This window comes from Herpailurus yagouaroundi, unplaced genomic scaffold (genome assembly GCF_014898765.1).
Source record: "Herpailurus yagouaroundi ecotype Mexico unplaced genomic scaffold, PumYag 28, whole genome shotgun sequence".
Lineage (NCBI taxonomy): Eukaryota > Metazoa > Chordata > Mammalia > Carnivora > Felidae > Herpailurus > Herpailurus yagouaroundi.
The window spans coordinates 110,965,159-110,977,138 of NW_024412376.1; the positions used below are offsets into that span (position 1 = coordinate 110,965,159).

The 11,980-nt window shown below is 41.4% G+C and overlaps 1 protein-coding gene across 2 annotated transcripts in view; it reads right to left on the reverse strand.

The window, feature by feature from the left end:
- Positions 1–11,165, reverse strand: part of MOB1B (MOB kinase activator 1B) — a 52,809-nt gene extending 41,644 nt beyond the window's left edge. Inside the window, exon 1 of one of the 2 annotated variants that reach the window (XM_040481678.1) lies at positions 10,813–11,165. In XM_040481678.1, coding sequence (XP_040337612.1) covers positions 10,813–10,826 — 14 coding nt within the window. In that variant the 5' untranslated portion in view covers positions 10,827–11,165. The remainder of the gene's footprint in view (positions 1–10,812) is intronic. The other variant, XM_040481669.1, reaches the window with a different exon arrangement.
- Positions 11,166–11,980: the final 815 nt, after the last annotated feature.

Here is an 11,980-nt window from a genome sequence, read left to right on the forward strand (position 1 = left end):
TGTATAAAATTGCAAAAATCCTCCCTTGTTGTCCCGTTTCTTTTTGAACTAAGTGAAATGTAAGTATCAGAACTACCATAAGAAAAAGGAACAAATTCATTAAGGTTAGAAGTGTTTCTCATATATACAAATACGCAAAGTATTTACTGATAAAATGATAAAGTGTTGAGTTGTCATATCATATAATTTACTCATGCTTGTAACAGTTGACCTGTAAATGCTCAAAACTATAAACACTTCATCAGATTCAACAGCAATTGGACACTACTATTTACTTATATTTTGGAGAAAAAACTCTCTACCTTGAAATAATCCAGAGAGGAAAACCCTGGCAGAGATCTCTATCAGACTCCATAAGAAAAGCAACAAATGTGTTAAAAGGAATAGGTGAAAAGCAGCTTTAAATCCATCTCCAGAATCTGTACGTCATTTTTACAGCTCCAAGTATGCCATCTGCCTCCCAAACATGTTCATTATTTGCTATCTACATTAAAATATCAGAAAGATAACTAAGAAATAAGAAATCCAATTAAAGATTTCATTTTGTAAAATCTCCCTTTAGGGACTATAATCCATACAGGTCTTGGAGAAAATTAGTATTTTCCTAAGAAGTCATTAATATTTGGGGGCGCCTGGGTGGCTCGGTCGGTTAAGCGTCTGACTTTGGCTCAGGTCATGATCTCACGGTCCGTGAGTTTGAGCCCCGCGTCAGGCTCTGTGCTGACAGCTCAGAGCCTGGAGCCTGTTTCCGATTCTGTGTCTCCCTCTCTCTCTGCCCCTCCCCTGTTCATGCTCTGTCTCTGTCTCAAAAATAAATAAACGTTAAAAAAAAAAAATTTAAAAAAAAAGAAGTCATTAATATTTTAAAACTTAATTTTGTGACTTTGTTGATCAATGCGTTTAACATATTACTTTTCCCTTTTAAAATTAAAGAGGAGAAAGATTGATGGCAATGGAAGCAAGCACCCTAACTATATCATTAGAAATAAAGGAGACAGATTCTTTGGCAGAATCTTTACCATTAACTTGTTTACTTGGTATTAATATGAAAAGCCCAAGAAGCCAAGAAGTTTTCTTGACATTACTCTCAGTGGTGCAATGGTGGTGGGATACAGGGAAAGGGGCACTCTCACTCACTGCTACTGGAACACAATTCACAGTGGCAGGTAGGAAACATGTGCCTGTCATATACCAATCCTGAAAAAGGGGTAAGACAACAAGGTCTCTACAAAATTGTGAGATAAACATCCAACAAATAGGTGTTCCAAACCTTTCTGTGCACCTATTTATATTTCCCAAGAAGTCTCTTAAAGGTCAAAATTAGAGCAGAGTAAAAGGAATCACTAAGACCTCCACCTACCACCACGAAAATACTTGAAAATGTCTTTGATTTTTTAAAAAATTTTTGTTACCGAGTGTGTAATATATACGAGGCACTATACTAGGTGGTAGAGATTTAAGTACAGCTTTTGAAATCGCTGTTACCTTTAAGGAGGTCATGCATTCTGATGAAGAAGAAAGGCCAGAAAACTGATAAGTACAGTTGTTTTTGATAAGGGCTATAATATGGAATCTGAAATGTTATCCAATAAATTGTAAAGGGGTCACAAGTCAGGGGAAAAGAGTTGGCTCTTGAACTGAAGAAATAAGGGTGGGAAGAAGGGCAGTCCAGCCAGAAGAACAGGAATAGCACTTACAAAGGCAGGCAGACAAGGGAGGAATGTATGTTGAAAGAAATGCAAATAAAATGGCTGGGCTCCATAGGGGAGAGCATGGCAGGAAGGCACAAATGAGGCTGGAGTGGTAAGCAAACACCACATCACAGAGGCTCTCTATGCCTTGGGATTTTGCCAACCACTCCAATCTCTACCTGAAAAGTCCAAGTGAACTGCAAGAAAAAAGTGGTCCAAAGAATTCCAGCCACTCCCTTTCCCTATTAAAAAATGCAGTGCTACAGCAGAGTAATTACGGCAGCAGTGGCAAAATCTAGTAGGGAAGGAACCCACATCCATCCACTAGAAACAGCCTCTACCTAAAAATACAGAAGCACACATCTACACAATTCCTGCTGTTCCGTATGTATGAACACAATGGATACATCCTGTGACTTTTATAAACACGGAATGCAACTATTTCATTCCTATATCCAAAAGAGTTGTATAGTCAATGCAACATCAATAATCTTTAACCTTCGTTAGCCAGTGGACTTAAAATGAGTTAAAAACAACTCTTGAGGAGTATATCCACATGACATACTGGTCTTCAAAGATACTTGAGGCCAGAGACCACATCTTATTTATTTCTGACCCCCTACCTTTCTCCTTCCACCACCAGCAAACACTTTGCTTTAGACACAGAAGGCGTCCAGTAAATATTTATTGTATTATTCAATAATACCATTCATTTGTAACATAGCTAAATAAAATTTGGAATGCAGAAAGCGTTTATATACTGGGTTTGGGAACTTCATAAGCAAGGATAATAACAGTGTTTGTACAGGACTCTCTGGTTTATGAAAACTTACATATACATTCTCTCTTTCAATTCTCAAATTTACCCAATAGACTAGGCATTCCTTTCCACCCAGTAGACAGAGGAAACAGAAGCTAAGAAATTAAGTGATGTGCCCAAGGTCACATGGCTGGTGACAGAACAAAGACTCTGAAACTCAGGTCTCCTCACTCATTAACTACTACTGTTTCCATGGCAACCTTTAGTCAATAAAAAAAATTGTACACACACACACACGACATACTTGCCAAGCAATATACTAACATTCTGAGAAATAAAACAGTGAACAAACACTATGAAACTTACAGTCCAGAAGGGGGGAAGGGGACCTTAACTAATAATTTAAATAATCACAAGTATGCAAAGACAACCAAGGGACCTAACCTCCTTGAGAGTACAATGAGATAAATATAGGAACCACTGCAATGGGATGGGATTTTACTGGGGGGAGGGGGGTGTCTAATGTGCAAGTAGGAATTATAGCCAAGAAGCAGGGTATGGGGATGAATGGACAGAAAATTACTAGGAGGAAATATGAGGGTTAGGAGGGTTCTGGCTAAACCGACCTAAGGGGATTCTTGCTGAAGACAGGCCAGGATGATCAAACATCACCTGAGGGACAGTGGAGGATAAGCAAGCTAAATCAGATATTGAGGATGCAGGAAGGGGGGGTCTGGTTAAACTGACCAAGCAAGGTTCTTGCTAAAACTAGACCTTAAGGAAGTGCACAGATGAGCCTAGGAAAAGGTTCAAGAGCCTGACTAAGTTTGGTCAAGAATAGAAACTGTCAGGGCCTCACAGATTCTCTCAAGAACAGAGGTAGTATTATAGTGAATCCGAAGGATTTTTCTTCTTTACCTTATTTTGAATCATTTAACTCCATATACAGGCATTATCCACTTACTGTTATAATCCAAAGCTTCTCAAACTTGAATGTGCTTTTCACCTAGGGAATCTTAAAATGCATTCTAATTCAAGGCTTCGGGCCTGAAATCTTGCATTTCTAACATGCTCCTAGGTGATGCTTTAAGGGTACAAAGGGTACAAAGCAGACTTATCAAGAATTATAATTATATAGAGATTTGGATCTCCTCAGTCCGGGGGGGGGGGGGGGGTAATTCTGTCACAAAAGAGCCAACAGCAGCCTTTCTTCCCAATGGTAAAAAAAAATGATAGTGGTACTTTTTTTTCTAAATATTGAATGGCATTAAAAAAAAAAAAGGTATGGGCACCTGGGTGGCTCAGTCAGTTGAGCATCTGACTTCGGCTCAGGTCATGATCTCACGGCTTGTGGGTTCGAGCCCCACGTCAGGCTCTGTGCTGACAGCTCAGGGCCTAGAGCCTGCTTTGGATTCTGTGTCTCTCTCTCTCTCTGCTCCTCCCCTGCTCATACTCTGTCTCTCTCTCAAAAATAAAAGATTTAAAAAAAAAATTTAAAAAAAAAGGTAAAGGTATCTCTAGAACCTACAGTTATCACTAAACAATGTAGTCCCAACACCCAAACTATGTTCCCACTTAAGCAAAAGCTAAAATCGATACCTCTCAATTGAGGTACATTTTGGTTCCCAAATGTTTAGCAAGTTGTAACTGTACTTTTTGGATAGTTGGCTGTAACTGTAGTTTGAAAAAAAAAAAAAAGAAACAAACAAACAAACAAACAAACAAAACTTTCATGTTGGTTCTTGATGTTTGTCATTTCCCAAATTACAAACTGACAAGGTTGGGGAGCACCTGGGTGGCTCAGTCAGTTAAATGTCTGACTCTTGGTTTCAGCTCAGGTCACGATCTCACAGTTTCATGAGTTCGAGCCCCACATCTGGCTCTGCACTGGCAGCATGGAGCCTGCTAAGGATTCTCTCCCTCTCCCTTCCTCCCTGCCCCTCTCCTGCTCATGCTGTCTCTTTCTCTCTCAAAATAAATGAATAAACTTAAAAAAAAAAAAAAAAAAAAAAAAACCTCCAGCAATTGCACTACTAGGTATTTATCCAGAGGATGCAGATATGCTGTTTCAAAGGGGCATATGCACCCCAATGTTTATAGCAGCACTATTGACAATACCCAAAGTATGGAAAGAGCCCAAATGTCCATCAACTGATGAATCGATAAAGAAGATATGGTATATATACATATGCAATGGAATATTACTCGGCAATCAAAAAGAATGAAACTTGCCATTGGCAACAATATGGATGGAACTGGAGTGTATTATGCTAAGCGAAATAAGTCAGAAAAAAACAAATATATGACTTTACTCATATGTGGAATTTAAGATACAAAACAGACAAACATAAGGGAAGGGAAGCAAAAATAATATAAAAACAGGGAGGGGACAAAATATAAGAGACTTAAATACAGAGAACAAACTGAGGGTTGCTGGAAGGGTTTGAGGTGAGGAGATGGGCTAAATGGGCAAGAGGCATCAAGGAGGACATTTGTTCAGATGAGCACTGGGTGTTATATGTAGGGGATGAATCACTGGATTCTACTTCTGAAATCATCATCACACTATATGGTAACTAACTTGAATGTAAGTTTTAAAAAATTAAAAAAAAATAACTGAGAAGGTTGGAGTGCTTGGCTGGCTCAGTCAGTACAGCAAGCAACTCCTGATTTCAGGGTTGGGAGTTGCAGCCCCATGTTGAGGGTAGAGTTTACTTAAAAAAAAAAAAAAAAGAAAAAAAAACCTGACAAAGTCGGTGAAGGATCGATTAAAGAGTTAAATAGGCTGACTGATTAAGACCCCTTTGGGAGTTAACCCTAGGCTAGAGACATAAGCATCAGTCCTCAAAACAATGCTATGTTCCAGTTGAGAGAACTCAGTTTTGACAAATCAGTTTGTTGTTCACGGATTCAAAAGTGAAATTTCTAAGAGTTGAAAACAAAAGGGCCAGCTAAATATTTGGCAAGATGTGGGGAAGAGTTAGGGAGAATGGAACAAGGCATATGTGAATAAAAACTATAACCACAGGGAGTTTTTAAACAAAAAGCTATTTCAGTAGTTAAATCTAATGCTACAGGGCACTAATTAATAAACAGACTCTCTACAGAGCAGAAAGGCCATGCTGCTGCTCATCTGCCTGAAACATGATCTAGGCACCAAGATACTGGAAAATGTGCCATAAAAGGTTTTTACTGCTATTGCTTCCACTTAACTATTCCATATTTACAGTGAATATTAAGAAAGTATTTAAGTTATACCATCACCTATTTCTACAAAGAAACATACACAAAAAATATTCCTCTAATAGCCAATACTACAACTATTGAACTATTCCCATCAAATTTCAATTTGAGAACAAAAGGATTTAGGTTGAAAGATAAAATAGTAGCAATAAAAGAAAATCCAACCTTTCCTTTATAAATAGTAATTATAAGGCTACTTGGCTATGAGGTAAACTATTACCCAAATATTTGCTTACCTTCAATCAAACCCCTGCTTTTAAGCTCTAACTGCAGAAAATCGTAGTACTGATACATGTGATTAGAAACCTACAGAAATTGGCTAGGATTTAAGTAATCAGAAATGATGAAGATGCTTACAAAAAATAATAACAGCTACCAGCAGTCATAACACTGCTGAGTTATTGATAATGAACTGCTGCACTTAACTACAATTTATCGAGCTAGGCTTTTTCCATTCGGTATCTCTAATCCTCCCAACATGTCTGATGTATTGATCCTAAACACAGGATTCATAGGGAAAAAATTAGATTACTGTCACACTCACACCATACCCAGTGGAGTCTGAGACTGCCTTCAACCATGATATGGTGGAAGCAGGGGCCCACACATGCTCAGATGACATGCGGAGGCCCAAGCCACAAGAAGGGTGGCCAGGAAGGGTTGGGTTAGGAGAATGGCTATACACAGCGGTTTGAGCAAATACGTATGTTGAGGATTATGGGAGCCTAGTTTCTCACTAACAAAGAAGGAAGTGAAAAATATGTAAAGGGAGAAGGCTAGAAGGAACCCTGTGCTACTTGGCTCAGCATTGCAGGTGTTAGAGTTAATGTACTCAATATACACAGAAAAAAATATATGCACATGTAAATGTGTGTGGTTATGTTATTTTCTAGCACAGTCCAATGAGAAGGTCTGGGAGCAGCAATGCATCTGTACCAACAAGCATACCTATCACCTACATTCTGTTTTCTAAATACTATTTTTCAATGAATATAACCTACACCTTTAGAGAAATAACCATTTCCAGGGCCAGGGCAGAGAAAGTGTAGGATAAACCTGGAACATTTGGTTGTGCCAGAAAGTTAGGTAGTGCTCACAAAAAGGCAGAGACAAGTCAAAGGGACACAAAAGCCAGCCTGAATAGGACTCCCACTAGCCAAAACTGAGACAATATGATTCTTGATTTAGGTTCAGGTCATGATCTCATGGTTCATGAGATCGAGCCCCATGTCAGGCTCTGCACTACCAGTGCGGAGCCTGCTTGGGATTCTCTTTCCCCCGACCCCCACTCTCTGACTCAAAAATAAATACATAAGCTTAAAATTTAAAACAAAAAACAAAGATGGATCTGGGGAAGGGGGCAGGGAGAAAAAAGAGAAGTAGGAGAGGAAGACAGAGATGGACACATAAACACAGCTATAACCCTGGGTCTCCTTTCCTAAATTTCTATTCTTTACATTGAAGTTACTTCACATAATGCTTAATAAAAATTTCCTTCCTGTCTCTATCTATCTCTGTTTCTGCCTATACAGAAACAGATCTGGTTTATACTCATTCACATCCCTAAACCACCTTTCCTACAGACTTCCATTTTAAAGTTAACTACAAGTGTTTGTTTCAACTCTGTTTCAACCAAGTAGCCCTACATTAGGAAATAAGGCCTTAGTCTTTTTCAAGTTAAATATTTCTGTAAAATTTCACTGGTCAGAAGAGACTAGCAATTCCAAAATGCAAGAAATATAGAGAATACTCAGTATTTTCAGTGAACACACTTTGAGTGAACGTTAAGAGCTCTGATTCTAAATTTCCCTGAATTTTATATGCATAAAATGCCAAGAGAGGAAAAACCCTAAGAGGGCTGTATTTTGATTTAACCCATGCCAATAATCAGGCCAATAACCTAAAGTTAGTGATTTTGCCACTTTACCAAAAAGAAGTTGAGTAAGCTATGTTACTTATAGATCTCATCTAGCTCCAAGATTCTACAGCTTTTCAGACAAACCTGAAAATGGACAATTCACAAGCAAATTCGTGTCTCTATGACGTTTCCTCTGACTGAAATCTTCTACTTCCCCTTCCCCTTTCAGAAAACCCTTGTTATATATTCCATCACTTCTTTCACGAAGCTTTCTTCCAGCCCAAATCGGACAAGTTGCTCCATATTCTTTAGACCCCCATGTACTGCATCTATTACAGATGACGATTTATAAACGATCGATCACTCTGGAGTCCCACATTGTCCACAATGCTTAGCACACAGCAGGTGCTGACAATGTTTAAAGATTTGAGTCTATTAAGTTAAATCAGGTTCCTGTGAAGTTTCTCTATGTATCAGTTGGGAATTTAGCTTATTAAAGATACCCAAAGGCCAGTCTGCAGCACACCCAAAGCTTTGTCCCAATCTTATCTACACATGCTGTACAAATGTATTCTGTGCATCTGCACAAAAGCTACAAAAGGTATCACTGCTGCTGATTATCTGGACACCCTTTGGGTATTACCTAATCGACCTCATCTCCCCATCCCAAAACCTCTTTACCCTGCGTTACTTTGTTTCCTGGCACTTACGTTCTCCTACCATGTGGTATAATTTACTGATATTCAGTGTTTATGGTCACTTACCAAAACATAAACTGAACTAATACAGGAATCTCTTACTGTTTTCTTCATAAATGATACCCAGTGCCTACATCAGTGCCTGGCACAATAAATTATTTTTTTAAACAATAATTCTTTCCTTCTGTCTTAAAGCCCTCGGGAATTATGAGTCAGCACCCTCATTAACTAACGTATCTCACATTGCCCTTACTTCCTCAGCTACAACCATTTACAGTAGCCTTCCAAGTAAGCTTCTAAGAACTAGAGAAAAATGTGTGTATACACACAAACACACACACTTTTTTTAAGTAGGCTCCATGCCCAGCATGGAGCCCAACGTGGGGGTTGAACTCTCAACCCTGAGATCAAGACCTGAGTTGAGATCAAGAGTCAGAGGCTTAGCCAGCTAAGCCACCCAGATGCCCAGAAAATACTTATATTTAACTCCTAAACAGCAACTCTTAATTTCTCTGATCAACTCCTGGTAGAGAAATAATATTCAGGAAGCTATACCAAATAACATATAGATGAAACAACCAAAACTTTGTTCTTTCATTTCTGAGAATAATTACTTATATCTATGAGATCTTCAATTTAGCGTTGGAACTACTAGTGGACAAAAACCAAAACCAAAAATGTTGGATTAACTTTTTTGGATTGTCAAACACAATCCAATGTTGGGAATATATTAACTGCTACATGAGACCTGACTGAAAAATTGTACCCCAAATAGTACAAACCCTCTAATGTGCCATATATTTACATACATCAGTTATGGCAAGATTTTTCTTATGTAACTAATATGCTTCAGAAGAAATAAACTTATCCACTTCATTTCTGTAACTATTACATACTGAGCCATGTATAAATAGGATACTATTCTATGTGTATTCAGAAAATACCACCAAAACTTTCTCCATCCCTAGTTTCAGCCAAATATGGTTTTTCCCTGCCTCAACCAATTTAGCTCGGAGTTCCAAGAGACACAAGTCCATTAGCAGCAGTTACAGACATCATCTACATTGCTATTTTGAAGACAACTTTTAATTCTTGAAGAAATCAAACATCAGCAGTGTAAAAATACACTCAAGATGAGAAGCTTCAAGCTGAGATACCTGGAAATCTCGTTTCAAGCTAACATGGGAAACAAGGACTTTCATAAGTCCCCCAATCCTCCTATCACTACCTACATGACAAACTCAAAATCAACTTCCAGGATGAGCCTAAGGAAGAGATTTCACAAACTCACATGTGTTAGGCAGGATGACACAAACCAGGCCACCTGTGCACATGAGAAATGTTAGCAAGCTGGCCTGCCAGTTAGCCTTCTGTGGTCACTCAGTTTTGCCTGAACACTCGAAAAAGAATTAATATTCTACATAGGGGCCTATGAAAATAAGGGTTAATTAAATTCTCAGGATCCAGGTGCCAATGTGATGACTAAAAATTACAGGTGGGGAAAGAAGAGAATGGGAACAGAACTGCTATTGCTACTGTTGTGAAGAAAAATACTATTCTGTCCACAACAGTAAAGGAGTATATGATGTTAGTTTCAACCTCCAAGTTTTTATTAGCTTTCTAACCACAGATCAAACAAAAGTGAATCACAACGAAGCCTTCAAACGCGGAATTCCAAGGGTGTTCAGACGACCTGGGGCTGTCTGCTGCCTCCATACCCCCATCTGGCCATCCCATCTTTCTGTCCATCCCCCTAAACTCGTCTGCAATAAAGGTAAATGAAATAGCGACCAGCACTGAATGTGACGTTAAGTTGGCATTTACAAATGATCTGCAAAATAACTCCCCAGCGGACCTAATCAACCCAGAGCACACTACCGGACTGCTTGGTGGCTGTCTAAAAAGATAAAGCCCGTACTTTTCTGGGGAGCATACTGGGAGGAAGGGCACCTCGGTGAACCAAGTAGCTGCTCCACACTCCAAGACCCTGGGCTGTCACCTGGGGATCCTGACCCTAAAGCCGCCTCATTAAGGATGTGTTACATCCACAGGACTTGTTACTCCAACTTTCCACTCCTAAAACCTAAGAGGGAAGTTAAAAGGGTGCTGGGGTGACAGGGAAAAGTACTACGCCCGACCTTGTGTGCTTGGAATCCAGAAAAAAGCAATGGGCAAACGAAACGGAGAAAGACCACCTGGCACGCGACGCATAAAGGTCATGCGGAGGAGTGGGAGGTATCTATGCAGAGCGTGCAAACCAACAAACCCAAGAGTGGAAGGAAGGGAAAGATGGGGAGATGGAGAATGCAGACCCAGGCACCGGGGTGTGTCGGGACTCGGGGTCCGGGGAGAAAGAGCCTCTGTGGGGGCTGGAGGACTCCAAGCGAGCTTGAAGCGGGTTGGGGAGGCGACGGCCGTCAGGCAGCGCCAGCGCACCAGAAGGGCTACCGGAGACCTGCTCAGTGGGAACGCCCGGCTCGGGCAGCTCGGGGCAAGGCGAGCTGGGGCCCGCGGCCCTGGTCGCCCGAACAAAGCCGACGCGCGCGGGGCCTGGCTACTCACAACAAGAAGCTCATGTCTGCCGCGGCGTGGGCTGGGGGCTTTGCGGTTTCTAGGCCTCCGGGCGGCGGCGGCGGCGGCGGCGGCCAGGGATGAAGAGGGAAGGAGAGAAGAGGAGAGGAGGAGGAAGGGAAGCGCCAGCTGTTCGACGGCCCCAACTTGTTCGGCTTTGCTAGTTCCAATGGCAGGCGGAGGGGGCGGAAGTGGGAAGCGCACGGCTTGAATCACTCACTGGGAGGGGAAGGGAAAGAAGGCGGGGAAAGGGCCACACGCCTGCTCTCCGAAGAACAGCCGCCTTGACTGCTGAGCTGCTTGTCGCGCCTCCCCCTCCTCCGATTCCTCTTCTTCCTCCTCCCCCTACTCCTCGTCTCCAGTCCCTCACCGCCCTCAACCCGCGAACTCTCGCGAGAGTGGCGGGCGCCGACCCTCCCTCTCCGCTGTGGCCCCGGGTCCCTCAAGTTCTGGACATCTATGCAGCCCCGGACCACGCCCAGCGAGTACACTGGGGCCACCAGATTGGTCAAGGACTGTCCACCTAGTTGCGGGTCGTGGCAAAACGCTCCGAACTGCTTAGCTGGGTTTCAGCAGTCAGGAAGTGGGCTTCAGCTGCGGGATGTCAGGGTTCTGCAGTGAGGGATGGAATTGCCACCAGAATTATGCCCTCTGTAAGTGTTCGGCACAGGATGGTAAAAGGTTATGGAGTCTCTTTGCTAGTATATAAAAACAGGAGGAAGTTTAACGTGTTTGGAATGGGTTGGGTGTGGTTCCCCCAGAGGAGAGAAAAGGGTCTAAATGGGTTTTCAAGGTCCCTGTCGTTTTATGGTTGTATTTTAAAACCCTGAACTAGGAGAGGTCAGGATCCATTATTGTCTCAACAGGCAAGCTGTGGTGTCATCAGCAGCTGGGAAAACTGCTGTGCTGACATAGTCAATGTGGAGCATTCTTAAATGGATTATAAAGCCTGGCTCTGAACCCCTTAACTGTGAAATGCAAGGCTCCCTATAAGGGGGAGTGAATCAATTCTAGCCTCTAGAATGTTTTGTGCAACAGAGTGCCGAATGGTTATAATTGGCTTAGGCCCCATAAATGCTTAATCAGCATTGCCACTGATAACCAACATTATCAATTTAACAACATTTAATTTAACAATTTAAACAATTTAAACATTAAA